General features: G+C 56.1%; 1 protein-coding gene across 6 annotated transcripts; it reads right to left on the reverse strand.

The window, feature by feature from the left end:
- Positions 1-1,478: 1,478 nt before the first annotated feature.
- On the reverse strand, positions 1,479-21,858 carry Shc2 (SHC adaptor protein 2). Of its 6 annotated transcripts, none has more exons than XM_060371078.1 (14): positions 21,601-21,858; positions 13,702-13,772; positions 12,198-12,258; positions 11,905-12,072; positions 9,207-9,260; positions 9,067-9,118; positions 8,853-8,979; positions 8,271-8,433; positions 8,083-8,146; positions 7,697-7,762; positions 7,417-7,581; positions 5,245-5,555; positions 3,201-3,334; positions 1,479-2,252 (listed from the first exon to the last, which is right to left on the reverse strand). In XM_060371078.1, exons 1-14 carry the CDS (start codon positions 21,688-21,690, stop codon positions 2,246-2,248), a joined length of 1,533 nt encoding a protein of 510 aa, XP_060227061.1. In that variant the 5' UTR covers positions 21,691-21,858; the 3' UTR covers positions 1,479-2,245. The 6 variants fall into 6 exon arrangements, 5 of the variants coding, with proteins under 5 accessions (XP_060227061.1, XP_060227058.1, XP_060227059.1 ...); XM_060371075.1 differs by lacking the exon at positions 21,601-21,858 and adding an exon at positions 21,000-21,509; XM_060371076.1 differs by lacking the exon at positions 21,601-21,858 and adding an exon at positions 21,000-21,504 and having other exon boundaries at positions 11,953-12,072.
- Between the last annotated feature and the right edge of the window lie 447 nt (positions 21,859-22,305).

Here is a 22,305-nt window from a genome sequence, read left to right on the forward strand (position 1 = left end):
CTCCCACTCTGTAGCCTGTTCACTTCCAGGCGTGTGCAGCCCCTGACAGGCCCACAGGAAGTGGGCCTCCGGTCTGTGTTAAGGGGCTAATGAATACGTCAGAGGAAGACAAACCTAGAATGTGAACTCAGAACTCTCCTATACCCATCCCAAGATCCCTCAGGCCAAATGTTTGAGTAGCTGATGGTATGAAAGGTAGGGCTGCGGGTGGAATCCCCCCAGAGCCACCCATGTGGGCTTCTTGGTCCCTGCTCACATCACACCTGGGCAGTCTAGACTCTCCGGGCTCAGGAATCAGGGAGATGATGAGGCCTGGCAGCTCTGCCATCCTTGCCACCGCTCACCATGGATAAACCTTTGGCAAGTCAGCTGCTCCCCCAGCGTCCATCTCCTGCACAGTGACCCGGAGTCCCTAAACTCAGACATGTCCGGAAGGGCACCAGACACAAGAACTTCAGAGAAAATGGGTGCTGGACCTTGGGAAGGCCTAGTACATGAAGGAATTCATGAATGAATGAAGCTCATTTAGACCCCTCCCTGACCCAGGTTCCAGAATCTAACTACCCTGCCTCATCCTAGTCCCCAGTCATCCCTGTCCTGTCAACGGGCACTTCTTGCCAGAGACTTTTCACTGGAAATCAAGTTTATGACCTCATGCGTAAGCCCAGCAGTTCTCTCTGGCACCCAGCCACTCCCCAGCCCCAAGTCCTCCACCCGTCCTCGGGCTTCACACACATAGGTGTCCTCACCCTGCCCAGAATCCTATCCCCTCCACCTCAGAAGCACTGACAGTCCCACAGCGAAGTCCCCCAGATGTCCTGGGATCACCGAGCTCCAGAACTTGCCCTTCCCCAGACGTTGTTTATCTGGGACGTACACAGTGGTGACTTGCTGATCCGAGTCTGCGATAGTCTCCCATTAACGGGCAGATGGGGAAGTGGGAAGAAGGGTGGGTGAGATGTGGATAGGGATGAAGGTGGAGTGGGTAGATGAATGGATGGGGAGTAAGTGGATGAGAAGACACATATATGCATTGATGGGTGGATGGGTTTGTTAGTAGATGGATAAATTGGTTGAATAGGTAGGTAGGTGGGTGGGTGGGTGGATGGATGGATGGATGATTGGATGGATGGGTAGATGAATGGGTGGGCAGAAAGACAAGTGTGTGAACAGATAAGTTAAGAGGTAGATGGGTAGAAGGAATGGAAAGATGAGTGGTGGAGATGGGGCTCTGAGCCTCTCCATATTTGGAGAAAGAGGGTATCAAAGTGACTTGTAACTCTGCTCTTAACTACACCTCATGTTGGGGCAGATCTTTTACTCCCGTGCCCTCCCTGGCATATACTCCACAACCACACAGTCCTTCCCAAAGGCCCTGAGTGCAGGAGCCATTCATTCAGGTGGGACACCTAACGGGTAAGCCACAGTGTTTCCAAGAAGGGTCTGGGGAAACAGAACAGAGAGAGGCCTGCTGCATCTTGGAGTAAAATCAGAGCCTTGTTCAGAGTTGGGGCACAGGGAGTGGGGTGCTGCGGACAGTTCAGACCCCACAGGCCCACCTAGCCCAGTCTGCTCCAGCCCTTGGGGTCCATACAGCCTCCCCCTCAGCCTCAGCTGTCCACCCGGAACCCCTGGCAGGTCCACACAGGCACAGCAGGCTCACGCTCAACGCTGTGTTTAATTACAGTAGAAGGTCCAGGCAGGCTGCAGCTGGGAGGTGCTCCATGGATGCCACATCTCAGTGAGGTTCCTCACGCCTCTTACTCACCTGGATGCCCTACCATTCCAGCTAAGCCCCAAGGCTGCTCCCCCATCAGGGATATGAGACCCAAAAGCACCTTAATCCCCCCAAAAAAAGCAACAGTGCATCTGGGTCCTCGGAACCCAGCCAAGGCAAGAAGTTATATCTGCCCACAGAGCCTGATGTCTCTGCCCCTACCGGGAATGGAGGTACAGGGCCTGCATTTGGATGTCTTTGTTAAAGGCGACTCGGTCTGTCTTTGGTTTATACAGCCTCACCCAAGTTCAGGGTTGGGGCTCAGGCGGGACCAGGGGCTTGGACCCTGACTCTGTCTCACTGGCCCAGCCAGCGAGTGCAGCTGGGAGAAGGCGGCTTCCTGTGGCTCATGCGGCGGAAGGAGAAACGGTAGCCATTCCGGTTCTGGTGGTTTCTCAGGGTCCGAGAGAAAATCTGAGCCCTCAAGGCCACGGCAAGGGCATCTGGGGGTAGGAGTTGAGCTGAGGACTATAACCTGTGGGCAGAAAGAGGGGAGGTTACCATGTCAGGGTGACCATGACAACAGCCACCTTGGTGTACACTAAACAGAAAGGGCTTACTCAGCAGCCATGGGCACTCAGCTACCTGGGCCTTGGGGCTCCCCAAACTGCAGCTGTGTGCCCCATGGCGACATCTTAACCCCTCTGTGCAGACAAAGATGCTGTGGCCTCGGTGCCTGTCTCAGAACGCTTCGGTCTAAGAGACTGCACTAATACCATGACAACACTGAGTATTCACTTCTAGTCTCCCAGTCTCCTTTGAGGCTACTTCAGAACCTTTGTCTGGGTGACATGCGCTGAGCAGAATACAGATATGTGAGAGGTTCATGGGACCACATCCCCCATGTCAACAGAGCAGTTCTGCCTGCAGCCCTGGCCCCCAAGCAGGAGAAGGCCAGAAGGGGACAGGAAGGAGACGTTGTCATGGGGACAAAGAACAGCTTGACCTGGCCAGCAGCTCCGGGAAAATTCCACAGCACCCCCCTACTTCCCCCCAACCCAGCTCCCACATCCAGCTGCTGCCTCCTGCCCTCCCCTACCACAGCCACCTCCCTCCTCCTTCTCTTCCCAGAGACCTGGAGGTCACTAGATCTTCTTTCGGTCCCCCTCAGTCAGCCCTCCATCCCCTCAACACCAACAGCCCAAGGCTACGCCAAGCCCACCCTCCGCCAGACCGGAAGCCTGACCACGTAGCACACAGTGGGGCCAGCCAGATTCAGGCAACTTCCAATACCAGCCCTTGACGGATGGGCCACCGCTTCTAGAGGCTATGCTTACTTTGGGATGATAAAAATGTTCAGCAATTAGCTGTTTCAATGTCTGTACAAGACAGTGATGCACAGAATGGTTGCACCCATGACTGTGGGTTCATTCTTTCAACACGGGAGCTCTACGGACAGAGGATGTAGCTGGCTACCACGCACCTGGCTCCCGGCTCCCGGGAGACCACTCCCCGAAGGTGCAGCTCACTCTCCGCAGCCACGATGGGCAGCCCGTTCTTCAGGTGGTAGTCTATGAGGTGGCTGATACTTTCAAACAACACGTCTTTCGTCCTCACCTGTTGGCAGAGACCTCAGCACCCATCCCTGAACGTACCCCACAGGCCACATCCGACCTGCTGGGTAGGAGCTTGTAGATGACTCCAGCCCAGAACCAGCCCCAAGAATCCAGAACCACAGGCCCAGTGTGGTAAAGCACACCCACGATCCCAGGGCTCGGGGGAGCCAAGGTAGGAGGGTTTGGAGCTTAAGGACAGCCTTGTCGACTCTGTCTCCAAACAACAATAAAAAGCAGAAACGCTGAGCTTAGGAGACGTCCCAGCAAACTGCCTGCATAGAGAGCATGGGGACCGGAGTTCAACTCCTATGTGAGAGCTGTGTGCACCTGTAACCCAGCACTGGAAGGGGAGAGACTGACGGATCCCTTGGGGCTTGCTCACCAGCCAGGCTAGCTGAAGATCTGAGCTCCCGTGAGACCATGCCTCAAAAGACAGGTGAAGCTGTACGCCCTTAACCCTAGCCTTCAGGAGGTGGATGCTAACCTGGTCTTCAAGTTCTGGGACAGTCATTGTGACATAATGAGACCCTATCTCAAAAAAGAAAGGTAGAAAGCTACAGAGGAAGAGACTCTGGCTTCCACATGCATGCATGGTTTGGTTTGGATTTTGGAGACAGGGTTTCTCTGTGCAGCCCTGGCTGTCCTGGACTCTCTTTGTATACCAGCTGACCTCAAACTCACAGAGATCCAGCTGCCCCTGCCTCCGAGTGCTGGGATTAAAGGCGTCGGCCACCATGTCCAGCTGCCCTGTCCTCTTCTAAGCTTTATCATTGGTGGTTGTATGCTTCAGGACCCCAGGAAACCAAGTCACCCCTGAAATCACAAGAGGGACCAACTAGATAGTAAAATAAACTATGGCTTCCGTGGCGGAAATGGGTCCAAGCCCCAGTCCTTCCTCACCGGGGTCCTAGAAAAAGCCTCTAAGTTACATAAGGTGGAAGGACTTTGGAAACTCTCGAGCGCTTCAGCAGCAGGCATCTAGGGATTCTCACGGCATGAGCAACACCCATGCCAGAGGAAAGGGAAAAAGAAGCCCACGTTCATCCACGCTCCTATTCAAGAGGCAGTTGGCAGTTTAGGAAAATAGATAAGAAAATAGATGGGGGCTGCAGAGGCAGCTCAGCAGTGAAGAGCACTGGCTACTCTGCAGAGGACTGGGGTTCAATTCCCAGCACCCACACGGGGGTTCGTAACTATCTGTAACTCCAGGCTTCTGAGATCCTCTTCTGGCCTCTGAGGGTGCTTACTGCACACAGATGGTACACACCCAAACACACACACACACAAAAAAAATACATTTGAAAAAAGGAAAATAAACAGAGCCAGGTGTGGTGACGCTCAGAAGGCGGAGGCAGGCAGATCTCTGAGTTTGAAGCCAGCCTGATGGTTGACAGCCAGGACGGCCAAGGAATTTGACTCAAAAAGCGGGGGGAGGGGAACAACTGCTTCTGGAAAAGCCCTGACTTGATAACTTACTTAGAGATCCCACATTAACACAGCCCAACTGCCACATTGCATTGTGGGGAGCAGGCACCCCACCCTGGGCAGGAACTCTAAGAGGCTCGGAGTAGGAAGAGGCTTCTGTGAGCCCCAAAATGCTTTACAAAGCAGAAATTCCTTTAAAATATTTTATTACCGTTTTGAGACAGTGTTCTCACCCTGAAGTTCCAGGCTGGTCTCAAACTTACAGCAATCCTCCTGCCTCAGCCTTCTAAGTGCTGAGATGACAGGCGTGACTCATCACACTTGGATTCAACATTCTTTTTTAACTTGGAAATATTTTGTAATTCTCTAGAAGCGAATGAGAAGGGACCGACTCTTCCAGAGTAAGGGATCCATCATCTAAAAACCGGGCCCCAACCCTGATGCCCAGAGCCCCTGCCCTCCCTTCTCCACCAAGTGCCAGCTTACCACGCCCTCAGGGTCCACCAGCAGCAGGTGCTTGGGCTGCCCCGCATGCATGCCTGTGAGGACATACTGTCCGGGGTTGGTGACGCTGTCTCTCACAAGGAAGTCCCCATCCGCACGAAGCAGCTTCTCCGCAGCCCGACGGCTCATGCGTCCATGATACCAGGGCTCCTGCCTCAATTGCTCCTCTGTGGGTGCAATGGGGGCCCTGCGGGTAGGGGGGCTGGGCCACTGGTCCTCCAAAGGGAGTGGAGCTGTAGTGAGGCCTGCTGCCACCGAGCACTCGTGCAACTTCAGGGCATCCTCAAAGGGTCCTGTGGGTCATTTTATTTTTCTATTGCTGGGACAGAACCCAGGCCCTCAGGCTTGCCAGGTAGATCCAGCGCCAGTACCTCAGCCCGTCACTGAGGGTGAGGGTCTCCACCCCTGACCACACTCCCAGCCCCTGTCTGGGGGACTCTAGGCAGGGCTCCATCCTGACCACGCCCTCCGCCTCTCCCTGAGGAATCCTAGGCAAGGACTCCTTCCTGGCCACGCCCCCAACCTTTCACTACAGGGATGTAGGCAGTTCTACCCTTTAGCCACGCCCCCAGTCCTGGTTTTACTTTTTGACAACAGTTCACCAAGTTGCCAGGGCTGGCCTTGAATTCTGTCTTCCTGCCTCGTTCTCTCTCTAAGCTGGAATGACAGGTGTTCAGTGTAAGCCCGGCCTTGGGGCTTTCTAGACCCTACCTGGCACTGGGCACAGCCTCTGCAATCCAGCCTACTGCTGTCTGCGAGGTTTTCTGCTTCCATTCACTGTCAAAGCTGTTTTCAGGGGAAGCTGAGGCACACCAGCGCTCCTTCCCCCAGCACTGAGCTGGACGCCTGCACTCCCCCATTACAATGGCCTCTACCTCCATTGTAAACTACATCTTATGCCGTCAGCTGACCATGATTGGTAAAAGCAGCTTGCCTCACATCCCTACCTCTGTGGAGCTAGCACTGTCCTGAGTCAGGTGGCTGCTCCCAGCCTCAGGACCCTCCAAGGACAGGGAGGAGACAGAAAAGTGACACAAGTCGGCCCCCAAGTGCCTGGCACGGGAGCCCCATCTTCCCTGCCAAGGGCTAACTGGGAACCCACCTCCCCATGTAAGACAGGCTGTCACTCAGGGATCAGCTGCCTGTGCACTGTTAGGAGCCAAGAGACCAGGCTCTTCACCCATCACCACAGCACACAGCAGGCACTCAGTGGGTGCTGCCTTGTGTCAGTGATAAGAAGGAATTCGACGGCAGAGGTCTGGGAAAACGGCTCAAAAAAGTCCCTGTAATGCAAGCAAGAGGGGCCAAGTTTGACTCCCAGCACCCAGGTAAAAAGCTGGCACGAGGCTGTGTCCTGGTAACTCCAACACTGAGGGAGTCAGGAAAGAAGATCCCTGGGCCTCACTGGGCAGCTGGCTAGCCTAGTTGGTAAATCCTAGGCCACTGAAAGACAGTAACTCAAAACAACACGGTTGGGGAGGACTGAGCAACAATAGGCAAGGTTGTCTTCTGGCCTGCACCTGCGCACACACGAGCACACACGCACACACCAAAGAAGTGACAGTAATGAGAGATCAACTCTGCAAAGATCAGAGGAAGACATTTCTAGCCATCCGGAAGGTCCTGGGACAGCAGGACCCCACAGTGCTCGGGGGAGGAGGTGGAACTGACAGGAGAATATGGAAAAGTGTTTCAAACACTTCTGGAGGACAGATTGGCCTGGGCCACCAGAATGAGTTGGGGAGTCGGGGGTAGGCACCACACCACAGCAGCTCTCCCTCATCAGGAGGAGGTTCCACAGCCAGTGACCCACCCTCCAGGCTGGAGTTCCAGAGGGAAAGGTGGACCAGTTCTCCCACGCCCACACAACACCCGAGCTGACGTTAAGACAAGCTGAGATCTCCTAGCCATCGAGGTGGGAACTGACAGGCCCCACTGACCAGGTCAGTGCTCTCTCTCCCCTCAGACTGTAAGTCTGTGGGAGGAGGCCACACTTCTCATAGAAGCGGCCCAGGCCCACCCATCAGACTAGCTTAGGCAATGCACAGAAAGTTTGTCCTAGCCCACTGAGGTTCACGGCCTGGGACCTTCTACCCTTCAGATTCCCAAGGCCCTCCCCATGCAATCCCAGGTCGGATGGAGATGGGCACGCACGCATGTCAAACAGGTCCTTCTTGGGGCTGTCCTCGAGCGGGAGAGGTGCTTCACAGGTGTCCTCAGGCTCCATGGCGTCCAGGCCCTGGGTGTTGACATAGAGGTGCTCCTCATAGTCATGTGGCCCTCGGGCATCCGCCTGCACGTAGCCGTCCCCGGGCAGGGCTGGAAAGGGTAGAGGGTGGCAGGTCAGGCAGAAATCCAGGGGACTTAGGGAGGGGATCGAGGACAGTGTGTCAAACAAGGCTCAGGGGGTGGCAGGAGGGGGCGGGGATGCCACCTTTGTCCTCCACGAGACTCAAACCGACAGCTTCTTGCAGGAGTAAAGAGCCAAGCCATGCTCCAGCTGGGGACAGAGGATGGCCACATGTGCAAACCTGGGCCAGAGCCCAGACATGGCACAGGAGGGCAGCTCTCTGGCCAAGAAGGGAAGTTCCAGAGTCACTAGCCACTAATATGCCTGCCTTGTCGGGGTACAGGGCAGAAGACACAGTCTCCCGGGAGGGCAACGCCTCCTGGAGTTTAGAACTGTGAGAGGCTGCACTGGCTTCATCCCCGTGAGGCAATGAAGATGGTAAGGTGAGGGAAGAGCCGGAGGCAAGCAGACTGCAGGGCACAGTTACCCAGATAGGGGGCACCAGACCCTGTGAGGCCAGCACAGCCTACCTGCTCCAGAAGGACCCGTGTCCCAAGGCAAGGCCCGGGCATCTCTCTGTGCGGGTGACATTCCCTGCGAGACAGATGTGATGACCCCAATAGGTGCCAGGCCAGCTTTCCACCCAGCACCCGGCTCCCCACCCACCCCCATGGCAGTCCCAAAGCCCTTCTGGCCCCACAGGATAGTGGAGGCTGACCTGTCCGAGGCCCCCAAGTGTCGCCAGTGCACAGGGCTGTGTGACAGCCAGTCTGGAGTCCACCAGCCCACCCAGGGGTGGCTCCTTCCCTGGGATGCTGTTGTAGTAATTGTGGTCCGCAGCCTCATCGTCACCCCAGGCTGACTCCTCCAGCCCTGTCAGCCTGGGGGCACAGGGCAAGGTGAGGGCACTTGGCCCTCCGATCCCAACCCTCCACTTCCATCATCAGCCACGCCTTCCCCAGGGAACACTGGTGACAGGAACCACCATCTATGAGTCGGGAGGTGGTGCCCTGTCCAGGAGATTGGCACAAACACCAACAGTTGCTTGTACTCAGCCCAATGTCAGAAAGCAGCAGGCAGCACCCCAGATGTAAGACGCCCCAACTTCATCTGCTATCAGAGGCGGGGGGGGGGTCATCCCTCAAGAGCGCAAGAGGGCTGCCACCTACCAGCCCTCAGTCTAAACGAAATAAATGAAGATGGAAACACACAAGGGACTCTGGGCAAAAGAAGGCAGAGGCAGCCTGTTTCCAGAGTGCCAAGCTAGCAGCCTGACCCAGGAAACCTAGGGTCTCTTTACCTTTCGGGGGGCACTACGGCCTTGGGGGGACTGTGAAGGTATTGCTTGAATCGCAGCTCGAAGGCTTGACCCACAGTGCTGATGACACTCTGGGCGAGACCGTCACAGCATTCCAGGATGTGGCAGGCTGGGGAGGCCACGGTGTCAGTGTGCCTGTGGCCCTCCAGCACAGCCCCTGTCCAGGCCCCGGGCCCTGAGCTCCCACTCAGCTCACCTCTCTGGTTGATGGGGTCCTTGGCCACATAGGCCACATAATCAGTCATGTCCTAGAGAAGTGGACAGGGTTCAGCTCCCGGGACGGCAGAGGGCCCAGCAGGTAGGGTCTGGGAAGGCTGCAGGGACATCCCATCTTACCGTGTCACCACCCGAAGCGAAGGAAATGGACTGCATGTGATGGCTGGCAATGACCTGTGAGGACAGAAAGGCAGGAGTGGTCACTGAGAGCCCTGGCAGGTGAACCACAGCCACGGGGAAGATGGACATGGGAGGGGAGGCGTGTCCCTCTCTCTGACTGTGGTCTGTCTAACATGGCTAAGGTCTGAGAGCCTCACCTGGATTTCGAGCCCCTATGAGGACTGGACAGGAAGGCCAAGTCTTGGGGTCACATGACTGTGTACCCACCTAACTATAGACTCGGCAACACCCCCACACAGACACTCCAAGTGGCCGATCCCAGGCTCAGTCTTCCTAATACAGACCAGTTCTGTGCTCACTTGCATCCATTTACATGGCGCTACCCCATCTGTTGCCTGTCACCCAAGTCCCTGAAGTTGTACAGAACTGAAACATTCCCTCCTACAGGGAGGAGGGAGGGAGGAATGGGAAGGGGAGAGGGGGGAAGACTGGGCAGGAGGGAAGAATGGGGAGGAGAGAGGAGGTGTGGGAGGGAGCAGGGAGGTGTGGGGACAAAGGAAGAGTGGGGAGGAGGGAGGAATGAGGAGGAGTAGGGAGAGAAGAAACTCCTAAGGCTCAAAATAACAAAGCTCAAGGAGCTGAACAGGGGCCTTGGTGACCACACCTTCCCCGGGAGCCTCGATTAGCCTTCAGCAGGACCCTGGGCTCGGGATGAAATAAACAAGCAACGTGCCTCCCAGCAGCTTGAGCCTCAGACTGAGGGCTCTGCTCCAGGCTCTATGTCAAGAGCGGCCTCCCTTCTCCACTGATACCAACAGCAGCACCTTTGGGAGCCCCAGTCTTTGTGGGGGACAGGCTCCCCCACCCCCACCCTGTACCACTAACTACCTGGATTCTGGAGCTGCAAGGAGACACATGAATGCTTGGATGCTTGGAAAAGAATCCTCATGCCCAGGGCTACCCAACACTACCAGCTGAGCCCCAACCCACAGGCATGTTTCTGTGGCACATCTGATGTGAGGTTAGACTTGTCTCGTGTCTGATGGGAGATGGCCCTACATAACCTCCTGAACCATAGCATGAGCCTACGCCAGCACCTCCAGGAGGGCCAGAGACACGTAGACTGAAGGACCCCTCACTGCCGGACTGAGGCTGGGGCTGCTGTTTATGGCTGCAGCCTGCTACAAACCTTCCAGCTCAGACTTCCCTGTATCTCAGATCAACCAGAGCAAAGAATTCACAGCCACAGATGAGGAGCCCAGGCCTGCCCGAGGTTAGGGGTTAAAGTTAGGGGTTCACCTTGGTTGCAGTTGGGTTAGTGTTAGAAAGAGGGTGGAAGCCAAGCATGGTGGCCTACAGCTTTAAATCCCAGCAGGCGCTAATGGATCTCTATGAGTTCCAGGCCAGGCAGGGCTACATGATGAGGCTTTGCCTCCAAAGGAGTGGGGCTGGGGTGTGCTGGAGTTAAGAGTTAGAGTAAGGGGGCTGGAGAGATGGCTCAGAGGTTAAGAATACGTCTGCTCTTCCAGAGGTCCTGAGTTCAATTCTCAGCAACCACATGGTGGCTCACAACCATCTATACTGGCATCTGGTGCCCTCTGCTGGCATGCAGGTGTACATACAGATAGAGCACTCATACACATAAAAGAAAAAAAAAAGAGAGAGAGTCACCAGAATTAAGAGTGGGGCTTGGGTTTGGGATGCTTAGAGTTGGGGTAAGGGCTGTTGTTGGGGTCATGGTCTTCCTGCGGCCAGCTCAGTTATCTGCTCCCCACTGTGAGCTCCTCAGCAGGGCCTGCCTACTTGGCCTCTCAGATCTGTCCTTATTGTAGTCATGAGATCTGGCCATGGCCCCTCTTGCCAGGAAGACTGCTCAGCTGGCCCTGGCACGGCCTCCTTAGTTCTCAGCAGAGACTACAATGCCACTGCCACTACTCTAGGAACAGACCCCAAACTCCTCTCCCAGGTTCCTGCTGTCTCTCCTCGGGGGCCAGCCTGGAATCCTTCTCCTCTCCATATCCAGGGGGAGCCCACTTCCAAGTCCTTCCCGGGATTCAGAATCCTGGGAGTGCAGTGTGCTGAGGATAGACTCTGAGCCGCCCACCCCAGCCCAGGAACCCTTCTGGACAACTGTGGACAGATCTGCCCTAGCAATGGCACGGCCGTGCATACAGACCCCGGCTACCGGGGACTCCGCGCCCCTGCGTCCTGCCGCCACCTCAGCCTCAGCGGACACCAGATATTTCTGGACATCTTGAGGATTCTGCAGATCACAGGAAAGGCCTGCCGGGTGGGTGTGGCCGAGGGCTTTGAGGCTGGGCGGGGCTGAGGGTGGGGCGAAGGGTTTGTGGATAGGTGCACCTGAGGACAGGCCCAGGGTTGGTTCACCAGTGGGCGGGGCTGAGGATGGATCTAGATATAGGGAGTTAAGTGTAGGACTGAAGCTGGACGCACACCTTTGACCCCGGCGCTCAGGAGGCAGAGGCAGGCGGATCTCAGAGTGAGATCCGGCACACGCAGGGCTGCACAGAGACCCCGTCTCAAAGTATAGGTCCTAGAAGCTGAAGCTGTGCAAGTGGCATAAAGGATTGTGGGGCTGTGGGCGGAGCCGAGGGTGGGGCCAAGACCAGGATGTGGGCAGGGTAGAAGGTTGGCAGGGTTGTGGGTTGGGAAAAGGTGGGGTTGTGGGTGAGGGTACCAGAGCTACCGCAGGATGGCGTGCAGGGCGGAGGGCAGCGGCTCCCACCTGGCGGGTGGCAGGAACAGACAGGTTGAGGCCATCCACGGAGATGTTGACTGAGATGCTCATGCCGGCGAAGCGCAGGTTGCTTTTCCCCAAGATGGAGGCCAGCGCCTTGTTGGGGGCCTGGGAGGGTACAGTGAGCCGCCCTCGTCAGACGCCTGGGACCAGAAGGGCTCTGGGTGGCCACAGTGTTCCCTTCAGCCTCCCAAGGCACACACCAGCTCTACAGGACCACAATCCACACCTACCTTCTTCTTCCAGGAGCCGCGGACCCCTGGCACGGCCTCATGGAGCCGGTTGATGGCTTCCCTGTGGGAGAATGAGACCCTACTTAGAAACAGCAGGGCAAGGGCTAAGAGGTGAGCTACGGATGCTAGGCATGATTATCCCTTTGCTCAGGAGGCAGAGGCAGGAAGATCATGAGTTCAAAGCTAGCCTGAGATACACAGCAAGTCAGGTCAGAGGCCAGCCTAGGTTTCAAGATGCAAAGAGCTGATGCAAAGGGCTGTGGTCAGAGATAGGACACAGGGCTGAGAGAGAGTGAACAGTCCTGAGCACTCAGTGTCTAACATGGGTGAATGGACATACAACATGGCCCAACCACCCACTCAGCCCTAAACAGGCAGGCACCAGGGTCTAGCACACACCACAGCATGGACAGACCCTGAAGACACCGTTAATCAGTGAGACATTGTGGTAGGTGTTAATTGTCAAGCTGACAGAAGTCTCGAATGACCTAGGGGTGGGCCTCAGAGAATGTCTGTGTGGAGTCATCTTGATGTGTTGAGGTGAGGAGGTCTGTCCACTGTGGGTGGCACTATCCCCTAGGCTGGGGATCCTGGACTGTGTAAGAGTGGACAAAGCAAACTGAGCAAAAGCATGCGTGCGTTAACTCATCCCTGCGCCCATTATTACGAATTATGATCCCACAAGCAGATTTAATTTTATTATTTATTATATACTTATTATGAGCAGGTTCCTCGAGCTCCTGCCATTGTGACTTCTCTATGACGCACTGAATGAGCTGAATAAACTCTGTCTCCCTTGAACTGCTTTTGTCAGGGTTTTATCACAGTGGCACAATGAGTGACTAAGACAGAGACATAAGGCTGCAGTGTAGGACCGCATGCTAAGAAATGCCCAGAGACAGGAAGTGGGTTTGCCGTGCTGGCTGGGCTACAGTACATAACTGCTCATGAGAACAGCGCTTCTTTTTAGGGTGTTGGAACATTCTGGACGTAGACAGATGAGGTGGCTATAAAACACTATGCAGAGATACGTTACAACAAAGAACTGCAGTGGACAGACGGGACTCTAAATCGATTGCTTTTGTTTGTTTCTTGGGACAGTCTCATTCTATAGCCTAGGCTGGCCTGGTCATGGCAAACCTCCTGCATCTGTCTCCCAGGTGCTGGAATTCCAGGTGTGAGACAACATACCTGGCTTCGTGCCCTGGATTTTAGGTTCCCAGCAAATGGAATAAACGAAGCCCTTCCTATCAGCCTCCTGAAATCACAGCCCACAGGTATGGTAGGGCAGGCTACAGGAAATCCAAGTCTGGGGAGTGTCCATCACAGCCATGTACAATAATGAGCCAAGACACAGTCCTGAGTATGGCCATGCTGGGCCCAGTCCACCGCCTGTCTTTAGGTGCCTGGCAGGTCACCTCCAACCCATCATGCCACCCCCAAGAGGCCCCTGGTGGATGGGCCAACTGAGACCTGGGCTCCCAGCCCCATGCCAAGGCCTCACCTCGTCACCTGTGTCCGGGTGTTGAAGTCCAGCGAGCGCATGGATCGGAGCACCTCAATGCAGCCCATGTACTGGGGAGAGAGGGTGGTCAATCAGCAGGTGGCATCCAGCCAGGGGGCTGGTTCCCTGCAGACACCTCCACTTTCTCTCCAGGTATTCAGGGCTGCTCTCCATCCCTGACAGCTACAGCCACTGTCCCAGGACCTTTGCGTCTGATGTCTTGGATGCGCCCTCCCTGACCTAACACTGAGCCCCACCCAGCCCCAATCCCAAGGCTCAATTTCAATGTCTAGGCTCTGATGTTGGATTGTGGCATGCATGATCACTGAGTCCAGTCACCACCCACATGGTTGGCAGACAAACCAGACAGGGACCATCTGGCCGGCAAAGATGCAAACACCAGCCATCGCCTTCCACAGAAACCTCATAGGGCAGAGCTATAGTTCCGTTAGTAGAACACTCGCCCAGCATGTATTAGGTCCTGGGTTGCATCCCATAAATCCTGTGTAGCCATCTGAGCACTCTGATGAAGGAGGAGGCAGGAAGATGGATTAGGACGTGAAGGTCACCTTCTGCTACATAGGGAGTCTGAGGCAAATTAGGGGTACAGAGATTCTGTCTCAGAAGAAAAAGAAACTCTGTAGACTAGACAAACATCTCCATAGAAAGGGACACACAGAGGAACACAGAGGGAAGAGCAAAGTGGAACCTTCAGCTTGTCCACCACCTAGCTTCCAACTGGAAGGGAAGCCGGCAAGGGGGTGCACACCTATCATCCTAGCACTCATGACAGAAGGGAAGAGTCTAGCTCGAAGAGGAAGTGACCAGAAATGACTGCCCATCTTGGCATCAGGAGGGTTACGGTGCAGCCCCCATCCACAGGCTGTGGGGGGCGGAGGTATGTGCACTGAGGCTTCCGGGAACCAGATGCCCTGGGCCTGGAGTCACAGGCAGTCAGGAGCCAACCCGCCGTGGGAGCTGGGACCCAAGTGCAGGTTCCTCTTCGAGAGCAGGAAGGGCTCCTGTTGACAGAGGCATCTCCCCAGCCTGCTACTGATGTGCGTTTCTTTCAGTCCTTTATTTTGGAATCCTGCTTGTTGCAGAGGCAAACTAGCCCCGAACGCCTGAGCTTGAGAGGATCTGCAGCTTCCCCACTCCCCAAGTGCGCACCACCATGCCCAGCTTATTTTGTAATTTCATGTTATTTATTTACGTAGGTTGCCTGGGAGACAAGGACTCCTGTGGCCCTCGCCGGCCTGGAATCACCGTCTCCCCAGGTATGACCTTACACTCTTCACCTTCCGGTTTCCACCTTCCGAGTGCTGGTATTGCAGCCATGTGCCACCACGACCAGCTCCCAATTAAAACACAACAAAAAGACCAGTGTCTATCTGTTTTCAGCCTGTGGCTCCATTTCTAGAATTTTACTCCACAGCCCACCAGCCCTGGCTGTGAGAGGAGGTTCCCTGTGGGTGAGAAAAGGAGCCCAGCTGAGGCCCCAACTGTTCCACCCCCTCCCATAGGGCTCTGCCCTCCTCTTTCAGCTACTGCCTCAGTTTCTCCTAAGGGGGTACCAGCCCTGATGGTGCTGGAACAGGTCCCCCTACTCCCAGCAGGAATGAGTTCTACTGTCGCAGGGGGCAGGACACCCCGTGATGGCTGAATTCACTAAAAATGAATAAATAGCCCTGCAGCCTGAAAAGACGGCCTCGTGCGGGACACGTGGAACACTAGCATCGGCCGGTGCTCTCTGGAAGTTTAGTTTCACCAGCTACCCTCAGCTTTAGAGAAGCTGAGCAAAGGAGGCACGTGGGAGAAATCGGCCCGCAGTTGTAAAGAGACAAGTTATTTTTATGAACTTATATGAAGTGATTTCCAAATGCTGCTGGGTGACATGTGGGAGGAGGGAGTCACCATGAGAACACGGACGTGACTTGGAGTGAAGGAAGGCCTGGTGCACGCTCGCACACAGCTTGCATTTGCGGGAACTCAGACTCAGTGGTCAGGGCTGCTTCCAGGCATAGGGTCGGAATGCCGCTGGAGTTCTAAAGTGACAACACAGCACCCCTCATAGACCACGTGACGACTGCCAATACGATCCGATCCGGCAAAGGGGCAGGCTCTCAGGAGCACAGGGACCTCGGGAGCCTCCCTGGCAGTTACCTAAGCTGATGTGACTGTCCGAGGTGCAAGTCCAGGAGCTGGACAGAGCAGAAGTGGAGGCCGAAGTGTGGCTGGAAGAGGCAAGAGGACGAAGGCTAGGAAGTCAGGGCCATAGGACCCTGCTTAGGACCCTGCCATCGTGGTGTTCCAGGGTTCAGTCACTCTGAGGGGAAGAGGTGCGGGGAGCCACAGACTCAAGTGAGCTGAGTGCAGCTGGTGGGTGGCTGGATGGTTAGCAGAGAGTTGGGTACGTGAGAGGGTGAGTGGGCGGGCACACGGATGAAGGGATGGATGATCGTTGGGTGGCTGGATGGGTGATGACTGAGGGACAGCCTGTCAGCTCATGGGCAGAGAAGGATAACAGATGAATAAGCCAATGTGAACTTTATCTGTCATGTCACACCTCATGGCACACCACTGAATGTCCTCAGCCAGGTCCCCTGCTTTGAAAGAATTCTGTTGCAGCCCAGAGGGGCAGGACAGCTGGCACACACCTTTAACCCCAGCACTTCAAGGCCAGAAGTCCACAGAGTGAGCTCCAGGACAGCCAGAGCTACACAGAAAAACCCTGTCTCAAAAATAAATAAAACTTTAAAAAGGCCCAATCGCTCCCACATCCCTCGTCCCTCGCCTGTCAGTCCGTGACACTGTCCCAGGTGGACAATGAGACACGCTAAGGGGTCTTCGAGCCAAACCCTACTCATCAGTTTGAAAGGAGTTCCTCCACCATGAGTGGCAGGAGACAGATGAGGAGCCTGAAGCCCTGGAAAGAAAGGGGTCTTGCCTCCTTCCTGAGGAGCTGGGTGCAAGTGCCTGACACTGTGGCTGCAGCTCTGTGATATCCCACAATCCCCTGAACAGTGCTTCAGGGGCGTAGGGAGCTGGCGGCTCAGTGGGTAAAGTGCTTGCCACGCAAGCATGAGGGCCTGAGTTTAGAAACGCAGCACCCACGTAAAAAGTGGGGCGCACTGATGATCCCGCTGTCGGAGACACAGAGCATAACTAAAACGTGCTTGCACACACACACGCAAACACACACACACACACACACACACACACACACACGGGAGGAGGGCTGTGCTACTCAGACGGACGAAGCAAGCAACCATATCAGAATCACCGTCAGCTGCCATGCCTCAGGACACAAATGTGCAAGGGCCCCAATCAGTGCGGTTCCGGAGCCACTTGGCCCGTTCTGGCTGGTCAGTTGGGAAAAGCACCAGTAACTCGGCCCACAGGAAACGAAGCCCTTTCTCCAGGACCACAGTCACCAGCACAAAAGCTAGCCAAGGACAGCCCAAACCTGGAGGACAAAGAGTAGGTCTCCAGGGACACTAGGACAATTCCCACAAGGATAAGACATAGAACACCAGGAATGCTTCCATCCACATTCTAGAGGCCAGAGGCCAGGGCCCAGGTCTGCTGGAGCTGAGCTGCCTCGGGAAGCCCTCCTCCCCCAAGGCTCTCTCCTGCCCCTCCCAGGCATCTGTGTGATCCTCTGAGCCTTTTGGTTTCTGGCTCCAACACTCACTCTGTGGGAATTGTCACAGCCTCCTTCCCCGTGTCTTCCCACGGTATCTCTAAGGACAGCGGTCCCCAGATTTGGACATTAGCTTCCAGGCCAGCTCCACTGACTGCATCTGCTGAGGTGCTGTGCCCAAGTGCCGCTGCGTTCTGGAGTACCAGGTGGGCATGAGTTTGGAGGGACACCTCTCACCCCTGCCCAAAATTCCACAAGCCGGGGGTATGACGAAGCTGCTGGGTTAGCCAAGTCAAGCCGCCCATCCAGGGCCTCCGGCTTCTGACACCCTCCTCCAGGTTTCTACTGCTGAACCAGGCTGGCAGTGACCAGTAAACTGGCAGTGACCAGCATACTGGCATGACAAGCACCCTGGTGTCCCCAGAAAATGTTCCAGTGTGGTGACACTGGTCCCAAGATAAACCTAGGTAGTGGGGTTTAGCCCGAGTTCATCTGTAGGGTCCCTTCTGCCACACGCTTGTGGACATGAGGACCCAATGTTGGGGGTCATTAGAAACCCCAGAAACCTGAGAGAGCACAGGGTGGGTACTGACTCCTGCAGGCAGACCTCTGCTCCAGACCTTGCAAAATACTAACAAAGCAACCTCAGCCTCAATCCTATGTGCCTCAGTTTCCCTATTTGTAAGCAAAGACGGTGCATCCTCTTTCAGGGGCAAGAGTCTGCTTATACCGATCCTCGGGGTCATCACCCTGTGTGACCTAGCTGCTCCTTGCTTTGACCTTCCCCAATTCCAACCAGGAAGCCAGCCCGGCTCCCCATGCTCACATTGTTAAAGCTCAAACGTAGGGAGCAGGCAGTTGCCTCGGCTGCTTCACCCCAGACGCCTTCAGCCCTTTACTAACACAAACACCAAACACCACTCTGCCTAACAGCTGGTCACCCAAGTCCACACCCCTGTCAACCCTCCTCACACCGCCCAGGGCCCCTGGAACCCCTGTCGCCCCCTTTGTGCCCTAATGCTGCTCTGACAATGCTCCTGAAAAGACCCTTTGGAAACCCCAAGCTCCATCTCACACATCTTCCACCCTAGGCTTCCCACTGTTGCTAGCAAGTCCCAGATGTGTTCCCTGCCACAGGCCCTTTGTACCAGCTGTGTCCTGCCAGAAATGTTTCCCCTGCTGTTTTCTGACAGGAGTTTCCACAATTTCAGGTCTCACCACTTCCAAACCACTAGGACTGAAGTAGCTATGCCTCCCACTGAGGCGCCACTATTTAACCCTCCCTGTTCCTCTGCTCCTGCGTCTGTCCATGGGCTGTCTTCCTGTATAATTGTTGTCTGTCTTGAAGCCTCAGACAGGAACCAGAGATTTCCCATGTCCTCCACAAGGCCGGCACTCCGCAGTATCTGGTTCAAACACTACACTGCTTACACCTCAACGTCAGGAGCCACAACAATGACAGTATCGAAAATCTCAACATGTATCCGCCAGACAGGACAGGGATCCGGAGGGACCCTGTGGGTGTGCCACAGCCACTGGGCCATCAGTGGCGTGCTCTCACACACAGTAGAACTATCAGGACACAGGGGAAAGGAGACATAAGCCAGATCCAGAACGTGAGTTCCAACTCTACGGAGGACACTGCATGTGCACGGGCGAAAAAGCTAGAGGGGACTCTAACAGGGCCAGAGCCACAGCCCAGGCGGTCAGTGGCCCAGGGACTCAGTGTCAAGGCTGCGCGGCACGGGAGGGTTATCAGTTATCCAGGCTACTGCAACAAGGTACCGGAGAGACGGACAGAGCACAATAGGAGTCCCTTAGCAGGGCTTCCCCTCCCCGAGGACAGTCTATGCAGATAGCACTCTCCCTCTGAGGCTCCACGGAGGGTCCCCCTCCTCTTCCAGCATCTGGGGCCTCTCCAGCGGCCCTTGGCGTGTTCTAGCCTCTCCCTCTTCTCTTAGCGGTTCTGTTTTGTCTTGTAACAGGATCTCACATAGCCCAGGCTAGCCTCAAACCTTAGCCATAGATAACCTTGGATTCCGGATCCCCCTGCCTCCACCTCCCCAGGACTGGGATGTCAGGTGTGTGCCACCACATACCTGGCCCCACTTGTAATCTTGGCTTGGCTTCTATGTCTCTGTCATCGAAAGAGGACCTACCCTGCTCCAGTACAACCTCACCTGAATTCATGACACCTACAACAAACCTACTTCCTTTTTTTGTTTGTTTATTTTTGTCTTTCTTTTCTGTGTGTTTGGTTGTTTACAGACAGATCTGGAACTTGCCATGTAGATCAGGCAGATCAGGCTGCCCTCAAACCCATACAGACTGTCCATCCTCAGCTTCCCAAGATTAAAGGAGGGCACCACCATGCCCACCTTCTTTTTCCTTTGAGACGGAGCTAGCTACGCAGCCCAGGCTGGCCTAAACTCTTGGCGATCCTCCTGCTTCTGCCCCCTGAATGCTAGAACTACAGGTAACGTGTTCCGCTGAACTCACTTCCAAATAAGGTCCTATTTGTAGATGCCTAAGGCAAAGAATATTGCAGGACTGAACCCAGCCCAGGAAAGGGGAAGTGACAAGGTGGACACAAACACCCTCTCAGCATCCTGATCCGGGGCATCCAGCAAACAGCATGCTGGGATCACTTATCATTGAGTAAACTGTAGAGGGCATTACACCAGACTAGGGTGCCTAAGGCGAGCACTGAACACCAGCTTACTTTCAAGCGAGGGATCAAACTGCACGCACAAGGATAGACGCTTGGAGCGGAAAAGATAAAATGTACCCGGTGACAGGTGGCCACGTGGGAGACCATCCCCCACACCCTATCCCTTGGAATGGTCACAATAAAAACCTGGGTAGGGGCTGGGGCTGGCGCTCAGTGGATAGGGCTCTGTCCCCGTTATTACACAGGCAGGGTGTGGTGATGCATTACTGTCACCCCAGCACCCCAGTGAAGTGGAGGCAGAGAGATCAGAAGTTCAAGGTCATCCCTCAGCTACACAGTGACTTCCAGGCAAGCCAGGATCACAAGAGACCCTGTTTCAAGATCAAAACAAAGAATAAAGGTCCAGGAGTGGTGGCATAGATCTAACATCCCAATATTTAGGGAGGTTGATGAAACAGGGGAATGGCCCGCAGCTGGAGACGAAGTCCTCTCCCCAGTTCCCAATCCTCTCCCACCCCAGTCAAATAAAAGGAATAAACATAGCCAGGCCCCTTCGCTTCATCCACTCCCGTGTGGAATCTGGAACCCTGAGCCCTGAGCTTGGGTTCCCGGCCTCATCCAAGGTCTTTATGGGTCCCTACTATATCGCGGCAAAGTTGCCTTCTCCAGAGGCTAAGTAGGAGGGGGTCCTTGACTTCACAGTCCTCGCCTTGTGTACTCTCCCACTCAGCAGCGGTGGGGGGGACGGGGATTAACCTGCGCATGCGTGTGTTCCCTCCCCACCTGCGCCCTCTCCCCGCCCCTCCCCACGTGACGCCGTGGGAACCCGGACCCCAGCGCCTGCGGGTGGGGGCGCGCGCACTGGAGGCGGGGTTCCTGGGTGATGGGGAGAGCTCTCTTGGCTCTCGGGGTCCGGGAGACCAAACTAGAGGTGGGGGCGATCCCCGACCCCGGCACGCTGGGAAGGAGGCTGGGCGCACTCACCCGAACGATATAGGAGACCCCGGGCCCCAGGACTCTGGCGTCGGGGTGCAGCCAGCCGTGCGCCGGCTTGTGGATGAAGCCGCCCTTGCGCGCCCACTCGTCGGCGACGTCGGGAGTCCCCCGCGCGCCCCGCGTCCCCGAGCCCCGGCAGCGGCCGAGCGCGGGCAGAGGACAGGGCGCGGCGCAGCGCGGTTCACAGGCGCCCAGCACGGCGGCCAGCGCTGGGACCCCCGGCTCGGGCTGCGCCTCTGCCGGCCCCGCCGCGCGCGCAGCCGCCGGGCCGCGGCCGAGGAAGCCACCGGGCGCTGCGAACTTCCACTGCGGCATGCGCGGCAGCAGCGCGCAGAAAGTGGTGGGCGCCTCGGGCTCGGGGGCCGCGCGGCCACCCGGACCCTGCGTCATGGCCGCGGCCGCGGAGGAGCCCCGGCTGAGCCTGGCGCGGAGCCGCGCGCTCCTCCCCGCCGGGTGATGTCACCGTTCCGCGCAGCGCGCAGCCGCGGGGGGCTGCGCTCCTGGGACCCCCGGCCCTCCGCTGGCTGCGCCCACACCGGACCCCCGCACGGCCTGCCAGGGCTTCCGGAGGGGCTGTCCAGGCTCTGACCTGTGGGGAAACTGAGGCCAGGGATTGCAGACGCGGGACGGGTGGCAATCCTTCAACCTCCAAGTATCTTCTTCGCTCCCGCTCCACCATCACCAATCTTGACGTTCTTTCCTTCTAAAGAAAGTTCTGAGGTTGCAAGTTCAGGGAGTGATCCTCCAGCCCTGAGGTCCCACCGTTCCAGCAACATCCCGCCCTTCTTTACTTCTAAATTGGGAAACTGAGGCGTGGCTTTGTAGAGGCAGGACGAGACAGCCCCTAAGTCCCCCTCTAAGCCACTGTTCCAGCCAGACCGTGTTTACTTTACAGAATAGGGAAGCTGAAGCAGGGGCAGGGCGGTAGCACAGCGGGGAACGAGAGGGCTAGGGTAGGGATAAGGCACAATAGGGGACCTGAGGTCTCGGGTGGTAAAGGCAGGATGAGCCGGTCCCGGTCCTCGACACTCTTCGAGTCACTGCCCAACTTTACTTTTAAATGAGGTCTAAATGGGGCCTGGGGCAGGGCAGAGGCTGGGGTCCAGGACTAGACGACCTCAAACTCAGAAGGGTCCCCCCCAAGTCCCCTCCATCTGGACCTTGCCCTACTTTACTGTTTAGTGGGGAAACTGAGGCCCGGAGCAGGGCCGAGGATTAAAGGAAAAGTGAGGCCTGGAAGTGAAGCGAGTCCCCAGGACCCCGCGGGTGGGGCTTCCTCTGGAGGAGTGTGAGA

Source organism: Meriones unguiculatus, chromosome 17 (genome assembly GCF_030254825.1).
Source record: "Meriones unguiculatus strain TT.TT164.6M chromosome 17, Bangor_MerUng_6.1, whole genome shotgun sequence".
Classification (NCBI taxonomy): domain Eukaryota; kingdom Metazoa; phylum Chordata; class Mammalia; order Rodentia; family Muridae; genus Meriones; species Meriones unguiculatus.